The 19,724-nt window shown below is 40.7% G+C and overlaps 1 protein-coding gene across 4 annotated transcripts in view; it reads right to left on the reverse strand.

Annotated features, from left to right (window-relative positions):
- The window catches only part of GTF2F2 (general transcription factor IIF subunit 2), a 118,345-nt gene that overhangs the window by 7,157 nt on the left and 91,464 nt on the right, over positions 1–19,724 (reverse strand). For all 4 annotated transcript variants that reach the window (XM_078390690.1, XM_020797060.3, XM_078390692.1 and 1 more), the window contains 2 exons: positions 14,456–14,555; positions 12,462–12,605 (listed from right to left, as the gene is read on the reverse strand). In XM_078390690.1, coding sequence (XP_078246816.1) covers positions 12,462–12,605; positions 14,456–14,555 — 244 coding nt within the window. The remainder of the gene's footprint in view (positions 1–12,461; positions 12,606–14,455; positions 14,556–19,724) is intronic.

Here is a 19,724-nt window from a genome sequence, read left to right on the forward strand (position 1 = left end):
GCCAATGAACAGAATCTGTTTAATTAGGGGACATTTCAATGGCCTGGCCTCTCTGAACAGGAGAAGTCATACTTCTCGCAGGATTTTGTAATCAAAAAGTCCAGTAACCTTGAAAAGCCTGACAAGAATTTTGCTGTTGTTCCAGTGGAGCTCAAAGTAAAATTATCCTCAGATATTGGGTCTGAAGAGAGTCATGAAGATCGCACAGACAACCACAGAAATATAAACTTCTGAATGAATGAAGGTGAGCAATCTCAGACTAATCAGTAAGCGTGAAAGGAACTAATATCTACCAAACCACCATTATCTACCTACTTGGCCACATCCTAAGCTGTATCAGCATACCTGTTCAAAAAAGAATTGACCATTCCAGGCATAATCATACTTCATACCAATCTGCATTTCTTGTTATATGCCATCAGGTTGCCTCTGACTTATGCACCCTATGAATGAGTGATCTCCAAAATGTCCTGTCCTCAACAGCTCAGCAAGACTGTGTCTTTCTTTATTGAGCTAATCCATCTCATATTTGGTCTTCCTCTTTTCCTGCTGCCTTTAACTTTTCTTAGCATTATTGCCTTTTTGGTGAGTATTCTTTTCTCATGATGTACCCCAAAGAATAACAGCCTCAGTATCAGCATTTTTTCTTCCAGAGAAATTTTCAGGCTTGATTTCATCCAGGACCCACCTGTCTTGTCTTTCTGGTGATCCAGGATATTCGCAAAGCTCTCTTCCTGCACAATATTTTGAATGAATCAATTTTTTTTTGTCAGCTTTCACCAAAATATCTTGACCAGAAATAAACTTGACAGGATCATATACCTCTTAGATGCATTAAAAAAACACTTTTCCTCCTCTGCTGACTCCATGGAACAAATGATCAGGGAAATAAATTGGTTGTGTAGCTGCATAGTATCAGAGAGCATCACTTGGAAAAGTTGTTACTGCATTTTTTCATGTATAAGACACAACTTTTTCCTAAAATCATTACAAAATTGAGGGGCATCTTATACACGGATGTAAGCTGAGAACAAAACTGCCCATACCTTGCCTCTGTAAACAGGCTTCCTTCAATCAGGAGACTTATGGAACTGATGTCAGCTGATGCTGAACAAACCAGTTGGAACACACTTTGTTGGAGATGGAGCCTGTAGGCTCAGGTGCAAGACGGACCCGTAATGTCCCAGTGTTCTGAGCCCAGAGGCTGAATACTCAAAGCTAAGTTTTCTTAATTTTGGGGAGCAGGGGGGTGTCTTATAAACAGAAAAATACGGTACTAATGGTAGGTCTGTGTACTTCCAGTTCTTGCTTACAGCACAGCAAGTTCTCTTGCTGACGGGGACTGACATTCTTTGTGGTGTTCAGGCCCTACAGTTGGTTGTTTCCAGTCCATTTATCCTTCTGTACAGTACAAAAATATTACACTAGATATACCTTCATTGACTGACTCTCTTCAATGGAAGTCTCACAGCTGGGCTGTCAGGAACAAACATCACTAATATAAAATTGCCCATGAGGACCATTAACAAAGCCTAAATGAAATTAAGCTACTCTCTGTCAAGCTGCCAACTTTTCAAGCTAATTACTACTGACATCTAGTAATCAAAAGGCAGTCAAACACAAAGGACCCAAATCAGTAAAGTACTTTGCTGAGATGCGAAAGAATACAAGTTAAAAATAACAAGCGGACACAGAAAAAGAGCGCACTTTGAGTAAAGCGGAATTAGGAAAGTGTTTTGAAATTATTTTCATAAATAGATGGCTCCAAATGCCTGGAAAACTGGCCAACAAAAGTCTTTTAATACAGAGGTTAATTTCACTGTATTAAGTAAGCACATTACAGACCAAGAAAATTGCAATAAAGAGAAATGCTTTGTAACTTGGCCTATGGTGACTGTGGTCACAACCAGCCTCAATTGTAACAGAGCTCTTTCCCTTATCTATTCAGCAGGTGAACTCAAACCTTCACGGCCAGTTTATGGCGTTCTCATACCAATGGTTAAGCCACTGATTGCTAGGGAACACACCCTAATGAAATCAAATCCCAAGAGAGCTTGGTCATGGCTGAACAAGCAGGGGATACAACTAGATGAATGAACCAGAAACATAATTTCCCTCATCACACAGCTCAAACCATGGATGGTTTGGTCCAATCTTTATAAGAGACTGGCAGTGGAAACCTAATTTTTCCTGTTAGCACAGACATGGCTCTACATCACATCTTTCTTAGCCTTTATTTGGCCCATGAAACTTATTATAAATAAGCAGTCCTTGTCATTTTATGGATACCCAGTGTGGAATAGTGCAGCGGTCCCCAATCTTTTTGGGACCATGGACCGGTTGGGGGTGGATGGGCTTCATTCACGGGGGGGGGCATCCCATGCTCATGGTGGGTGTTCTGCTTGGGCCGCCTGCGCAAGCACGACATGCCCCCTGTACAAGCGCAACACACCCACCGTGCAGGCAGGCAGAGATTTGTCTCCGTGGCTCAGTTCTAGCAAGGCCACGGACCGGGGGGTTGGGGACTCCTGGAATAGTGGATACAATGACAGACGGGACTCAGGAGACCTGGATACAAATCCCCACTTGGTGATAGAAACCTGTTGGGAGAAGATGGCTCTGGCAAAATCCCTCCTTAAATAGCTCATTTACATTGAAAGCCCTGTAAGTCAGTTTCAGCTTGACAGCACATAACACAGAGAAAGTCATTTTGTAGTCTCTTTTTTTAAAATAATTAATTTATTTCATTTTTTGTAATCTAAAGTTTTCCATTTTTACCAGTGTTCGGGAACATCAAGTTATAATTTCTATAATATTCCACAGAACGACACAAGGGAGCTTTTAGATCTTTTTTTTCTTTGCAATGTAGGGATAATTTTCACCCAGTTAAAACCATGGAGAGTGTGCTCTGGAAGTCCCAGTAAGGGGGGAAAAAGTGCTGAAAACCACAGAAGTGCTTGTCCAAGACAGAACTCCAGGTTTTACATCTCACAGCCCTTGGATTTCCAGCACGGCAACTAATCTCAAACAGCTCTGCAAAACATTGACATGATCCGTTCTTGTTTGGGTTTATTGAAATGTACCTTTACTCTTTTACTTTAAAAGCAAGGTTAGTAAATTGTTCCTGCTTAATTTTTTTTTCCTGGCTTCTCTCTACGGGGGGGGGGGGGGGAGTCTCCAATAATGACAAGATAACATTTACAGCACAAAAGCTTTTCCCACAAATGCATTTTATAAAAAGCACGCGCGTACCCCTTTTGGCTATGAGAAAGATATTACATATCCTCAATCCAGATTTTTAAATGGAGAGCAAATTCTTCATGTGGCAGAGTGAAGAGAACACACATCTGAGAGCTGCCGCGTTCATAAACATGAATATTGCTTTTCAGAACTTATAAGGAAGATAAGTACAGCTAAGAAATGTAAGTGACCCAGGATAACAGCAACTTTCATCCAGAGTGTTCAAAGCACTTTGCATATATTATCTTAGTAATGCTGCTAACAGTCTTCTTAGGAATGCATATATTTCCTACAGAGAACAAAAGCTAAGAAAGAGTGGCTCTCTGAAGGCCATTTTGTGAATTCATGGTTAAAGCCAGCTTTGAACGATTTCCTGGCCCACAACCCTAAATTATACCAGCCAGCCCTCATCAGGCTTCAATTATAAGTGCCATTTTTATTTCCATGATGCTAAGAAACCCTTTCAATCCAGAATGTGCCACCTGTGAAATACAGCAATTAGGGACAGAAAAGGAGAAGACAGAAAAATTGAATCTGAGCATAAATTCTTGCCAATGGCCATTTGAGTAACAGGCATCTGAAATGCAAGCACTGATTTAAGTGCCCCTTGTTGAAATGATTTCTGTGAGCAATCAAATCTGTGTTACAAATGGCATGTTACACATGAGCCAGTAAGGAGCAGTGGTCTGGTTGTTCAACTGAGACCTGAGAGAGCCACATTCAGCTACTCACAGAGCCATACAACTTGGTTGACCTTTGGCTGGTCACTCTCTCCCAGCCCGACCTACCTCACAGAGTTGTTGTGAGGAGAGAGACCAGTTTGGGCTCACTGGAAGAAAGGCTTGATATAAATGTAACTGATGAATAAAATGTGCTCTGGTTCACAGACCATGCATGCATCTTTTTAGAGAGGACAAGTTGTTCCAAAGGAGACCACGAGATGACCAGAGATTTCTCTGTTCTGTGTATGATGTCTCTGGGTGCACTGGGATCCCGTCTGCTGGATAAATATAACTTCATGAGAAAATACTGTTATCGGTATAGGTCAAATTTTGGTGGCACCATTCCCCATAACTCCTTCCAGAAACCCTTGAATTACAATCCATTTCTCTGCCAGATCTCCTATCCCTATACATGGCTTTGGGATGTATCCATCTGCTTATCTCATTAGCCCAGTTCTCTACATCAGGCTTTTGGTACTATTACTGACATACTTTCCATTATTATGGAAAATGAGAGCTTGTAATAGTGTCACCAAGTGCAATATTTTACTTTTTTCTATATGCACTGACAAGCTGACAGGGATTCAAATGGAGAAAGTTAATGGGTTTATTGATAGATGCTAAATTCACATGCCTCTTCTAGATTTCTACAATGACTGACAGGACAGATGAGAAAATTTACACACGCACACACACACTTTTTTCTGTTTGCAATTTCTGTTATTTTGTCACATAAATGAAATTTGCTGAAAACCGTACTTGCTCTATTTGTAAAGTCAATTCTTGAGACCAGTGTCTTGGACTTGATACATTATGTTGAAGTCAGAGATGAATCCCCAGAGATTCACTCACTATACAGAGCATGCTGGGTGCTCTACAACAGCTAGAGTTGACACTGTAAGTCCATAAAACAGAACATCATGGAGAGGAGAAAGTGCAGAAAAGGGAATCTGTCTCGTAAAATCACAATGCAATATGAAGCTATGCAGAAGGAAATCTTGGAGAGCTTTATAGATGAAAGTAGACTTTCACCTGAATAATTACTGTCTATAGTCTAAAGTGGCACAACTTGGACAAAGCTTTAATGCCTTTTAGGGAACTAGATCACACATGACAGCAATGAAGAAGCTATTTCCAGGATGAGAAAAGCTATAAAGGTAAAGGTAAAGGTTCCCCTTGACAATTTTTGTCCAGTCGTGTTCGACTCTAGGGGGCGGTGCTCATCCCCGTTTCCAAGCCATAGAGCCAGCGTTTTGTCCAAAGACAATCTTCCGTGGTCACATGGCCAGTGCGACTTAGACACGGAACGCTGTTACCTTCCCACCGAGGTGGTCCCTATTTATCTACTTGCATTTGCATGCTTTCGAACCGCTAGGTTGGCGGGAGCTGGGACAAGCGACGGGAGCTCACTCCGTTGCGTGGATTCGATCTTACGACTGCTTGGTCTTCTGACCCTGCAGCACAGGCTTCTGCGGTTTTGCCCGCAGCGCCACCACGTCCCTCACGAGAAAAGCTATAGAGAGCATAAAAAGAAGCGGAGAAGTGGGAGCAAGATCCCCACAAAACTGGATGGCAGAAGAAGCAGAGAAAGAATTGTGCACAAGGAATTATGCACCACGGAAACACTATGGATAGGCACTCTGGCATCTACATGATAATTCTGCATAAGTTTTAGTCTGCTACCAAAATTTATGTTTAAACACAGTTTACAACGGGTTCTTTCTTTTCTTTTCTTTTTTTGAAACAAGGGCTCAGACAACTGAAAGAAAAATGGATAGGAAATGGGAAACCACAGGAAAGGAATGAAGGCCCACATGGATCTGTGAATATTCATCCCTCTTAAAATAAGACTTCTGGGAAGATTATGTATTAAGCACCGCTGTGCATGTGTGGAGTGCATGCTGTCAGAAAATGCATTGCAGGAAGAGCAGCAGAAAGCTTTAAAGTAGAGAAGGAAAGTGATAGATATTTTTACATTCCTGAAAACATAGCATAAAAGAATGCTAGTCAAGGGAAGAGTACATATGAACAATCCTGATAATGGCTATATCCAAGATAGCTGTGCAAGTGGTACAACATGCACCGGACATTGCATAAGTGGTTGTGCACTTTTTACATCCAGCTCCACTGTACAATGTATCTTGCAGACTTGAGGTTTCTGCAGTGGGACAGCACCATCTAGCATAATTTCTGTAGAAAGTTATACATGCCTATTTAGAATATGCAACTTCCCAAAAGAATCCTGACCATTATTCTCCACAGAAATTGTAAATGCTCCATATATTTCTTTCTTTCTTTTTTAAAATTAATGTTCATAAGGACAGGGGTTATGGTTGGAATAGGGGGACGAGGTAGAAGGGGAAAGGGTAAAATTCCAGAGGGTGAAAAGTATTCTTATATCAACTTATACAATTATATTAAAAAGGGAAATCATAGAAAGAAAAAAGAAACTTATAGGAATTTTCAAAGATATACTAATCTTCCCTTTTCTTGGACCATCTTTTTCTTTTTATCTTTAAACGTACTGATTTTATAGGTTTGATATAATTCTGCCAAGTTTATATCAATTGCTCTAAATCAATGTTCATGTCCATTTTGTCATATATTCATTCACCACAAAATATCCCCTTAAATTTAACATTTCCATCTTTTGATCATCTACAGAACATCTTATCTTTTCTTATTCTGTCAAATGTATACCCACTCCTCCACATCAGTATTCTAGCCAATATTTTGTGCCCCCTTTACCATGCCATCTTCCATCTTATTGACCATTTATGTTTACTCAGATCTGCTCCCAAGAGCTTCCTCCACTCCATGTACTGTTCCCTTTTTTGTCTCTAATCTTTGTAGTAAAGTTCAACATTTGTTGCACCTCTGCTGTTGATATTTCCATAAGAGAGGTTGAGAGTTTGGCTCTCCACTGTGCTGTACCTTCATCTTTTTTCTTCTGAAGGCTTCTGGGGCTTAAATATAAAATTATCTGCCTTTGTGTTTTTAAAAAACCAATTTCCTGTCATAGTTCTGGTTCTTTCTCCACCTTCACTGTAAATTCTATTTGTGTCCCTACGACTTTAATTTGTTCAAACAGCTGATCCATCTCTAATTTTATCTGGTGTATTCCATTAAATATAATGTTTTAAACATTCTTGAGAATGTCTTGTTCCATTGTTGGAAGTATTATCTGGATTTCTTTCCAGCAGATAGTAAACACAGTAAATGTTCACAGTGGCAGCTTATATCTTGGGGCAGAAAACATTAGCAACAGTTGACAGGGGAAAGTGCCCTCCTCCTCTTCAAATCTTTCCCCAAGACTGTTTCTGATTGTTACACAGATTTAAATCCAGCAAGTTTTATTGCCACAAGCAAAGTAGTTTTCTCTCCTCCCCCCCTTTCTTCTTTCATTCTCTTTCTACCAGTCAAGCCTCAGATGAAGGGGGATGGGGTGGAATGCTTGCCAGTTTGGCCAGATATAGATCTAGTCACTTTCTCTGACAGATTGCACCCACTTTCTTCATTGTTTAGACCCTTGTTTCAGGAGCCCTCCTGAAATCTAACCCGTCTTGCTGCGATGAAGCCCCGCCTCCTATATGCTCCATATATTTCCATCTCATTTTCCTTGTGAATCTTTATTTTGATTATTTTGATTTATTTTGTAAATGAATAGACAAATATGATATAGGACATACTTAGCCCTAGTGGGCTGCAATGTCCTCACAGGGCCCCACAAAGGCTTGAACATATGTTATGATATTTTGCAGTTAAAATTGAAAGAAAGAATAAATTAATGAAAGAAATCAAAAAAAGAAAAGGAAATGTAGAACAAAAGTTTAATTTATCTTGCTTGTTTACGTAAAACTTGGCTTTTCTAACCTACCACCTCCATTAAAAACAAACAAAAATAAAAACTGGTTATGAAAATAACTGTTTGATAGCGATTTACTGTTTGATATTTCTGCACACGGTGAGAACATGCAAGTGAATGGCACTGGTTGGCTGAGAGACGACACATGACATTTCTTGCTACTGCACAGACAGTCAGAAGCCACGGGGAGAGTCAGAGTTAGTGTCAGTGTCAGTATGAGCGAGTGTTCAGATGGACTTCGTGATGGATGATTAGGGACCAGAAACCAAGTCCTATGGGGAAAGACTGAAAGATTTGGGCATATTTAGCCTTGAGAAAAAGAAGATTGAAGGAAAGCTATGATAGCACTCTTCAAATACTTGAAAGATTGTCAGAGAGGGTCAGAATCTCTTCTTGATCATCCCAGAGTACAGGACACATAACAAAAGGCTCAAGCTATAGGGAGCCAGATTGTAACTGAAAACTAGGGAAAACGTTCCAACTGTTAGAGCAGTACAACAATGGAACCAATTACCTCAGGAAATGGTGAGTGCTCCAAGACTGCAGGCATTCAAAAGAAAGCTAATATATCTGTCAGATATACAATAGAATTCATGGGGGATTGGTTCCAAGCTCCCAAGCGGATGCTTTAAAAGTATGCTTTTTAACTTTAGTAAGTATGCTTTTTAACTTTAATTCATTAATTGCTTACTTGTATGGAAAAAGGAACTTTTTTCCATCAGAAACCAAGCTAGCAATTCTCCTGTAGCTTCTCTGTGTAATTTTGCTCCAGGCATTCTGAAACGTCTGGATCTGAGGAATGGATCTGCCAGAGTTTAAACTGGTTCAGGTGATCCAGTTTTATGGAGCAAATTTGTTCCCTTTAACACTATGATTTTAACACTTTACTTTTGAACTTTAATTTATTAATTCATTACTTGTATGGAAAGAAGAACTTTTTTCCCTTCAAGAACCCCAGCCTTCTACCAAGCTGGCAAAAATTCTCCCCTAGTTTCTCTGTGAAATTTTGCTCCGGGCATTCTGAAAATCTGACCTGGATCCATGGAATGGATCTGCAGAATTTAAACAACTTCTGGTGATCTGGTTTCATTGACTGCAGGTGACCATGGCCAAGAGAATCAGTGGATACTGATCCCTAACTTCAGTTCCTTCATTGAGCAGGGGATTTAACCCAATGGCCTTATAGATTCCTTCCAACTCCATTATTCTATGGTTACCTGAATCAGTGAGGATTTGGTAAGTCAACTCCTCTGTAAGTTCCACTGAGTCAATGGGCCCACTCTGGTTGAAATCTACTATCCTAAACAACAGGATTTTAATATAGTCCTTCTGAGGCAGACTGTCTAGTAGTGGCAAGATTTAGTCCTGTCGCATATAATGTACTGCAGCTAAAAACTGTGCTCACGACCTGGGGTTCAAATCCCAGGTAGCCGGCTCAAGGTTGACTCAGCCTTCCATCCTTCCGAGGTCGGTAAAATGAGTACCCAGCTTGCTGGGGGGGCAATGTGTAGCCTTTATAATTAAAATTGTAAACCGCCCGGAGAGTGCTTGTAGCGCTATGGGGCGGTATATAAATCCAATAAATAAATAAATAAATAAATAAATAAATAATGTATCTACTATATATTGTACTGCAAGGTCTCCAAACTGCAGAAGATCTTACATGTACAGAATAATCAAATATGAACTTCTTTACATGTGTTTTTAAAAGATGCAGAAGGAAGACAGTGTTTAAGAGAAATATGTCATTTTTAGAATGAGGTAGGCTTTATTCTGGACTGTTAGATGAAACAAGAGGAACATCGTTAAGAGCCATATATAGTTCAAACTATCCTTCCCAAACTATAATTCTATCTACACACTCTGCTGTGCCTATCTAGAGTTCTCCCTGCATTGGGCTCTTTCTTTAGAGACAAACTAAAATTATGCAGGATGAAATAGCAGATTTCTCCACTTAAAAGCTGTCTTATGCCTTGGGATGGCCCTCCTGTTGTTTCTGAACAGCGGCTCTTACAATACCTCACTAGTGGCTGTGCTGTTGGATGAAAGAAGCAAACAACAAACTATGGGGATGACCATTCCTAGTACAGCCGATGAATATAGTATAGGGAATGTTTCAGAATTATGCTCTCCTTGATAGGATGATTTACAAAAGAATGCAGAGGTCTTCACACAGTTGGGCATTAAATTAATACAACATTATGTTGCAGTCTGAAAGAACAAAATCCAGAATTCCACCACTGGAATCAACACAGAACGACTCTTATTTCAACAAAGGAATCCAATCTATACATGTGAAACTAATACACCCAGTAGTCCAGTCTCCACTGACAGGGAACCCATGCCAGATAGGGCATACCGGTGCTGCACAGGCACATGAGAGATCTAGTTCCAAGACAGACTTCTAGATTAAGATCATTATCCAATTTTTCACCAATTTTAAAAGAGTTGAAACCTGTCTCTAAAACTTAAAGGAGGTGTAGTGGCTACTGCTCAATCAACATCGTATGTTATAGCAGCTCCACTGGCTGCGGATTCATTTCTGGGCAGGATTCAAAGTGATGGTGGTAATCTATAAAGGCCTAAATGGCTTGGCCTCGAGCTATCTCAAGGACTACATCTCCTTTTAGGAACCTGCTCAAGTGTTAGGATCATCAGGAGTGGCCTTCTTCTCAATTGTGCCACCTTTACAGGTGAATTTGGTGGTGACACAGGAGAGGTCATTTCTGTTGCTGCTCCCAGACCTCCCACGAGAGGCCAGGCTGGCCCCATTTTGCTGTCCTTCCACAAACAGTTGAAGACCTTTCTCTCCAGGCAAGGTTTCCCTTAGTGACTGACTGCCTGAGTGTGTGTGGTTTTTTTTAATGGATTGCTATGCCTTACTGCATTTAATATATTTTGATGTTTCTTATGGTTTTTGGTGCTGTAGTCATTGATCCTTTTAGTATTGTATATTCATAGTTACTAACATAAATACTGTCTTTTAATTATTGTAAGTCACCTTGGGTCCTTTTTAAGGAGAAAGGTAGGTTAAAAATATTTTAAATAAATAAAATAAATAAATCCTTTCCAACAAACGGAGATGAACTCTTTACGTTTTCTTTTCTTATCGAATAACTGATGTGTGAAGCATTGTTGTGTTAGACTCGAGAAACTGTAGTATGATCAAGGTATCTCCCCTCCCCAGTAAATATTATCTGATATTGTGTGATTTAATCTACCCTGTTTTCCCTAAAATAAGGCCTAACCTGAAAATAAGCCCTAGTATGATTTTGCAGGATGCTTGTAATGTAAGCCCTACCCCCAAAATAAGCCCCAGTTAAGTGAAACCCCACCCTCCACCACTGTGCAGCAACCAGAATAAGATTACATGACTGTATTTGAATAAATGTATATTGTTGTACATGAAAAAAAGCATCCCCTGAAAATAAGCCCTAATGTGTTTTTTTGGAGCAAAAATTAATATAAGACCTTGTCTTATTTTCAGGGAAACAGGGTAAATAATGTATTTTTATCTTCCTGGTCATTGACCATAATAAAGAAATAAATAAACAAAGTATGGACACCAGCCAAGCAATCCAATAAAACATAACCCATGTACACGGCCCTGATTAGTTTGAAACATATTTTTGTTGTTGTTTAGTCGTTAAGTCATGTCCAACTCTTCGTGGCCCTATGAACCAGAGGACGCCAGGCCCTCCTGTCTCCCATTGTTTCCCGGAGTTTGGTCAAATTCATGTTGGTAGCTTCGATGACACTGTCCAGCCATCTCGTCCTCTGTCGTCCCCTTCTCCTCTTGCTTTGACACTTTCCCAACATCAAGGTCTTTTCCAGGGAGTCTTCTCATGAAATGGCCAAAGTATTGGAGCCTCAGCTTCAGGATCTGTCCTTCCAGTGAGCACTCAGGGTTGATTTCCTTCAGAATGGATAGGTTTATTCTCTTTGCAGTCCAGGGAACTCTCAAAAGTCTCCTCCAGCACCACAGTTCAAAAGGCAGTCAGCCTTCTTTATGGCCCACCTCTTACTTCCATACATTGCTACTGGAAAAACCACAGCTTTGACTATGTGGACCTTTGTTGGCAAGGTGATGTCTCTACATTTTAAGATGCTGTCTAGGTTTGTCATCGCTTTTCTCCCAAGAAACAGGCATCCTTTAATTTTGTGGCTGCTGTCACCATCCGCAGTGATCATGGAGCCCAAGAAGGTAAAATCTGTCACTGCCTTCATATCTTCCCCTTCTATTTGCCAGGAAGTGCTGGGACCAGTGGCCATGATCTTAGTTTTTTTTTATGTTGAGCTTCAGACCGTTTTTTGCGCTCTCCTCTTTCACCCTCAATTCCTCCTCACTTTCTGCCATCAGAGTGGTATCATCTGCATATCTGAGGTTGTTGATATTTCTCCGGCAATCTTAAATGCAGTTTGGGATTAAGATTGCCGGAAGATAGGATCATAATGCCTATCAAAGCACATTTAAATTCTATGTGCCTGTTACAATTTATCTTCACAGAAGCTCTTTTAAAATACATGTTTTGAGGAAACTGAATCTAAACACTGAAGAATCTCTTTCTAACAATCCATAACAGTAAGTGAGAAAATACATTATTTTAAAGAAGGATTTTGGAATAGGTACTTACCACTGGTTGCTTAGTTATGTCCACTAAGTCTTTAATGTTGTAATACTGGTGTTTTTCAAAAGCTGAAAAAAGCATGTCTAACACTTGTTGCTTTTCAGCCCGAGCCCGTTTTCCATCTTCTTTTTTCTTCTTTTCATACTCAATCTATTAATTCAAACAAGGTATCAATATTGCAAGGTACAGAGGCAGCCAATAAACAACAAGTGATCCAAATTCTATACCAAGGTGATACACTTCTTAAGCTAAAAAAAGATACAGAACTGTGTGCATGTTTTCTCTGGCCCTGTTAACTCGCAATGGGAAGTGGGGTAATGAGAAAGAGGCAAGTAGAAATGAGTCCAAAGAAGACTGAAGTAATAAAGAGTAGCAGGCCTACAGACCTGACAGGCCAAATCAATTTCTCTAATCAATTATTGCATTCAGCCTTCTTCACAGCATTTGAGTGCTCTTAAATTAGACGCAGTTGCCAGACTGGATGTTTCTGCAAATTCTGCCATGCCAGGTAGCTGCTGAATAGCAACCTTCCCTTCGACTTCTATATCAAGCAAGATTGCTGCAAAAAGCACTGCATTGTATGGGCACTCTGATTATGGTCTGGAAACTCCCACAGAAAGCTTCAGCCATGCTTTAATGCTGTGGTTCCCAAATGTGGGTCTACAGATGTTGTTGGAATAAAGCTCCTCAGTTTGTTTGTTTGTTTGCTTACAAATAATATTTCTTTTCTGCCTTTCTACCCAAAAGGACCCAAGGCAGCTGTCCGCAAGCTGTGATGGCTGAGCTTTCTAGAAGAAGATGTCCAACACCATCTACGGACACAAGTATTGGAAGCACTGCTTGAACAAGATAGATAACTGGGGACACATTACACCGTAGCAGACACGGTGGATTAATTTAAATATGATTTAAATTTTAAAAATCAGAGTTTTTGGACTATTTAAATAAAAATGATTTTTTTGAAATTTAAATCATATTTTAAATCAATTTGATTTTAAAAAGTCATTGATTTTAAACCACCCTGGTAGCAGAGCAACCTTAGTTCTGTTACCCTTCTGACTTGTACTTAAAGTGCTAGCTATAATGTCTCACAGGCCAGAGATCACAACATATCTATAGTATTCCCAACAGGGCTTTAAGGAATGTTAAGTGTTTCACATACAATACATTTAAATATTGTATGTGAAACAATACAAAAAAAATCTTACAAAGTAATCCTCATACTGAAGATGAGGAGCCAAGTTTCCACCAGCATTGATGGTTTGTATATAATCACCCAGTGAGCCCCTGGCAGAAGGAAGATATAAACTGGAGACTTCCTTATTCAACTGTTCATCTCAGCCAACAAGCTACAGCAACTCTGAGACATTACTGATATCAGGCAGGTAATCCCAGCAGGGCCAAGAGCCATCTTTTAGATTTGCCAACAGCCCAGGGACCATAATGCCAAAGCTGTGTGGCTATTTTGCATATTTTTATTACACAAAAATGCTCAACTTGGATTTTATATCTTTTATTTTTGTTATTGTTTTGTGACACTTTGTTGTTTTTATATGTACACTGCCCAGAATAGTGCTGTACAATAATGGGGCAGTATAGAAATGAAATGAAATGAATGAAAAATATTTTTAACACAGCAGTTAGGTACTTTTGAGATGGCTGTCAGTGGGTTTTTGTTAACTGAAAAATGGATTTAATGAAAACAAATTATCTCTGAGATGAACCAGGAGATTAAACAGGATCACAAAGTTTTGATTAATACATTTTTAAGAGCCACCCGTCAACAAATGCCACAACCAGTTTCAAAATGGTTCCACCTTGGCATCAGGACCCAGATTATTTAACTTACTGTCTTAACAACTCGTTTTACACATATATTACAATGGAGTTGGACGCTCAGCTTTATAATGTTCAGTCTGACTAACAAGCCAGATACTTCACAACAGGGTTCTAGCAGGAGTAGAAGAATATAGTAACAGAAAGTATTAAAAGAAACTCACATTATACTGATGGTTAGCCACTGGTTTGTAGTTCGTGGTCACAGCTTTATCTAGCTGCATTGTCCAGCTTACAGGTTTAGAAGATTCTTCTATCTGCAACCTGAAACAGCCAAGAGCAAAACACAGTAAGAACAGTGAATGTGCATAACAGGCCAAAACAGAAGTTCAGTTCTGGTTTCCCCACTTTAAAAGATATACAGAAAAGGGCAAATAAAATATTCAAGAGCTGGAGCACCTTTTGTGCAAGGAAAGATTAATGTACAGTGGATATAAAAGTTTACACACCCCTGTTAAAATGTCAAGTGTCTGTGATGTTAAAAAATGAGACAAAGATAAATCATTTCAGAACTTTTCCCACCGTTAATGAGGTATATGAACTGTTCAACTCAGTTGAACAACAAACTGAAACGTTTTAGGTGGAGGGAAGTAAAAATAAAAAACTGAAATAATATGGTTGCATCTGCATGCACACCCTCTTATAACTTGGGATGTAGCTGTATTCAGCAGTAAATAATCACATTCAAGCTCATGTTTAGTAGGAGTCAGTACACCCCTGCCATCATTTAAAGCAGGGGTGTCCAACCTTTCACCTTGCCTGGGCCACATTAGAAGATGAAAATTTGGTTTGGGCCACACATAAAGTTGGTTTGGGCCGCATTGGGGGGGGCAGCTCTAGCCATCCTCTGCAGCCCCGCTCCAAGCGCACTTACTGGCAGCTGTGACCTCAGACAGCAGAGGCTGCCAGCTTCGACTCCGGTGGCTTTATGGGGCCGGGAGGAGGTCCACCTATTGATGGGGATGGCGCAATGCAGTCACACAGCCCCCCTCTCCCCTCCACTCCTGCTCCTTCCTTCCTTCCCTCTCTCCCCCCCACCGCTCTGATGTGCCCCAGCCGCATTCCGGCCACAAGCACCGGCAGTGTAACTTGAAACTTTGGAATTTCTTTAAAAATAAAAAATTGCACTGGGCCGCATTATGAGCCGACCTGGGCCGCATGCGGCCTTCGGGCCGCAGGTTGGACAAGCCTGATTTAAAGTGCTACTGAGGAATCCCAAATAAAGATCAGCTGTGCTACCCTGTTTCCCCGAAAATAAGCTCTAACCTGAAAAGAAAGCCCTAGTATGATTTTTCAGGACGCTCATAATATAAGCCCTACCCCCAAAATAAGCCCCAGTTAAGTGAACCCCCGCCATCCACCATTGTGTAGCAGCCAGAAGAAGATGACATGATTGTATTTGAATAAATATACATTGTTCAATATGGGAAAAAAAACACTCCCTGAAAATAAGCCCTAATGCGTTTTTGGAGCAAAAATTAATATAAGACCCTGCCTTATTTTCGGGGAAACATGGTAGTAGGTCTTTCCTGACATTTTCTTAGTCACATCCTTCAGCAGAAGCCATGGTCTGCAGAGAGCTTCCAAAGCATCAGAGGGATCTCATTGTTAAAAGGTATCAGTCAGGAGAAGGGTATAAAAGAATTTCCAAGGCATTAGATATACCGTGGAACACAGTGAAGACAGTCACTGTCATCATCAAGTGCAGAAAATATGGCACAACAGTGACATTTCCAAGAACTGGATGTCCCTGCAAAATTGATGAAACAACTAGAAGAAAATTGGTCAGGGAGGCTGCCAAGAGGCCTACAGCAACATTAAAGGAGTTGCAGGAATATCTGGCAAGTACTGGCTGTGTGGTACATGTGACAACAATCTCCCGTATTCTTCATATGTATGTGCTATGGGGTAGAGTGGCAAGACAGAAGCCTTTTCTTATGAAAAAACACATCCAAGCCCAGCTAAATTTTGCAGAAACATATCTGAAGTCTCCCAAATGCACGTGGGAAAAAGTGTTATGGTCTGATGAAACCAAGGTTGAACTTTTCGGCCCTAATTCCAAAAGATTTGGGCCAAAAGATTTGTTTTTGTGTCAAAAAGATATTTTTGGCGCAAAAACAACACTCCACATCACCAAAAGAACACCATACCCACAGTGAAGCATGGTGGTGGCAGCATCATGCTTTGGGGCTGTTCTTCTTCAGCTGGGACAGGGACTTTAGTCAAGCTAGAGGGAATTATGAACAGTTCCAAATACCAGTCAATATTGGCACAAAACCTTCAGGCTTCTGCTAAAAAGCTGAACATGAGGAGGAACTTCATCTTTTAGCATGACAACAACCCAAAACATACATCCAAATTAACAAAGGAATGGCTTCACCAGAAGAAGATTAACGTTTTGGAATCGTCCAGTCAGAGCCCAGACCTGAATCTGATTGAATATCTGTGGGGTGATCTGAAGAGGACTGCGCGCAGGAGACGCCCTTGCAATCTGACAGATTTGGAGTATTTTTGCAAAGAAGAGTGAGCAAATATTGCCAAGTCAAGATGTGCCATACTGATAGACTCATACCCAAAAAGGCTGAGTGCTGTAATAAAATTAAAAGGTGCTTCAACAAAGTACAGTGGTGCCTCGCATAGCGAGGTTAATCCATTCCGGATTAACCCTCGCTGTGTGAAACATCGCTGTGCGGAAAGAAAAAAGCCATTGGAATGCATTAAACTTAGTTTAATGCGTTCCAATCGGCTGATTTACTCACCGTACAGCAATGTTCCTCTATGGCCGGCAGCCATTTTCGCGCCCTCCCCTTGCTTAACGAGGGCGCAAAACGCTGCGCGCGGCCGTTTTGGGGCTTCTGGCGGCCATTTTGAAGCCACGGAACAGCTGATCAGCGGGTCGCAAAGCGAAGGTCGGTAAGCGAACCGCTTACCGACCTTCGCTCTGCGATTTTCGCCCATTGGGGCCGTCGCTCTGTGATCGTATTAGCGATCGAAAAAACGTCCCCGTAGAGCGAATTCATCGCTCTACGGGGCGCTCGTTGTGCGAGGCACCACTGTATTAGTTTAAGGGTGTGCACGCAAATGCAACCATATTATTTCAGGGTTTTTTCCCTCCACCTAAAACATTTCAGTTTGTTGTTCAACTGAGTTGTACAGTTCATATGTCTCATTAAAGGTGGGAAAAGTTCTGAAATGATTTATCTTTGTCTCATATTTTAATATCACAGACACTTGACATTTTAACAGCTGTGTGTAAACTTTTTATCTCCACTGTATCTAGGATTTTTTTAGTTTTAAGAAAAAGCCGAGTGAAAGGAAAGGGATACATGAGAAAAATCTATAACATTATGAATGCAATGCAGAAAATGAAGAGTGATCCCCCTCCCTCCGTTCTCTTTCCCTTTTGGTTTTCTGGAAAAATAATCAGGCATATTCAGGGACATTTTCAATGAGAGATCAGATGTGGGGAAAATTAAATCTCATTCATTTTCATTGTGGAAGGAGGTTGGGGGAGGAATCATCACAGCAGAGAGCGACACTCTGTCTTCATATATTCTACAGCAGTACTTGGGTTCTCTAATGTTTAAAATTTAAGAAATTAAGTTGTTTTCAAATTTACCATCAATGTTTGACAGTGTACAAGTATTTTGTGGCTATAGAAGTCTCATAAGTTTGAAATATGAAGGTTTGGTATTTATTTTGGAGACAGGCAAAACAGAATCAGTTGAATCTGCTTTCAATAGAGCACGCCACAGAATTATACAGGACAGAACTGCTTTTGGGGCAGGAGCAGTATTGCTTCCTCCCTTTATGGAGTTCATACTTAATCATGTCTATGGCTTAACTATCCATTTAGACACCTTCATAAACTCTATCCTGATTGGTTCTTATTATGTACCAACATACCCACCCAGAGTAGACTTTGTCTAAAAGGATGGGATAGAAATCTAATAAATAAATAAATAAAAATAAAATCTAGCATGTACTAACAGGGACATTAAAACAACCTGATACTATTTTCTATCTAATGTAAAAAGAAACTATCCTTTAGTTCAGGGGTGGGCAATTAATTTCTATAGGGGGCCACATGAAAAATCTGAACTGTGTTCGGGGGGCTGAACCAACTTTATTTAAAAATAAAATGAAAGGTGGGTAGTAATAGGCCCCCAATTTGTGGGTAGTAATAGGCCCCCATTGGGTGAGGCCCTGCGGTGAACAAACTACAAGGCTGACATAGTTAACTCCCTAAACTTTTTAGGGAGTTAACTAACTTTTTAGGGAGTTAACTATGTGAGCATAGTAATTCGTTCACCATGAGTGGGGGAGAGGGGGAGAAAAAAAACGGACACTGACCTAACTCACCTGTCCTCCATTTCCCCACGGCCTTCTTCTCCGACTGTCTTCTATCCCGCCCAGGCGACGTGATACGTCATCACGTCGCCTGTGCAAGGATCACTTCCAGCCTCTTGAGCCATAGGCTCTGCAGCCTGCGGTTCAAGAGCAACAATCAAAACTCACGAGATCCCAGCGTTGGATCTTGTGAGTTTTGCTTACTGCTGTGCTGGGTGACTGGAACCGGAGCTCCAGCTCACTCAGTGGCGACGGGCGGGCCGGACTGGAGCGGCCCGTGGGCCGCACTTTGCTCAGATCTGCTTTAGTTTGACTTGGACCATAAACCAGACACAGAAGCAAAAGGTCCCTGCAGAAGAAGTCCTTGTAATCTATATACTGAGCAGACTATATGCAATATTCTCTCAAAAAAAATTACTATAGCACCTCATCAGGGTTCCATATAGCAAACATGGTAAAGAAATCTCAGAACTTGAACCACTTCTATAGAGCCAAACCTCTGGACTGTACACTGGGCAATAATGATCACAGAATGAGAAAAACTTCAGGGGAGAGAACTTATTTATAGCAGCTGTCCACATCCCACAACAAAAAAATAGGACCATGGACCCAATCTACAGCATTGTGAATCTTTCTGATTACACACTTCTGCTCCACCAAGGCCCCATAGATCAGTGGTCCTCAACCTTGGGCCTCCAGATGTTCTTGGACTACAACTCCCAGAAGCTTTCACCACCACCTCTGCTGGCCAGGATTTCTGGGATTTGAAGTCCAAGAACATCTGGAGGCCCAAGGTTGGGGACTGTGACAAACCCAGACCTACTGGGATATACCACACTTTCACTAAGCTGCCACCAACCATTCCCTATAAGAAGTCACACAGACCAGGGATGGATTTTTAAACAAACAAAAGAACAAGGTTTATTTACATAATACACAGGGAAAATAAAATGATCAAGTGAATGAGATACAGTAACGTGGCTTAGTCTCAATCATACATCCAACAGTTTGGTTCACACAGAACACCTTTAAATAAAGCACAGACCCTGAACCTATCAGTTCTGGCTAACCATACAGACACCT

This window comes from Pogona vitticeps, chromosome 3 (assembly GCF_051106095.1).
Source record: "Pogona vitticeps strain Pit_001003342236 chromosome 3, PviZW2.1, whole genome shotgun sequence".
Lineage (NCBI taxonomy): Eukaryota > Metazoa > Chordata > Lepidosauria > Squamata > Agamidae > Pogona > Pogona vitticeps.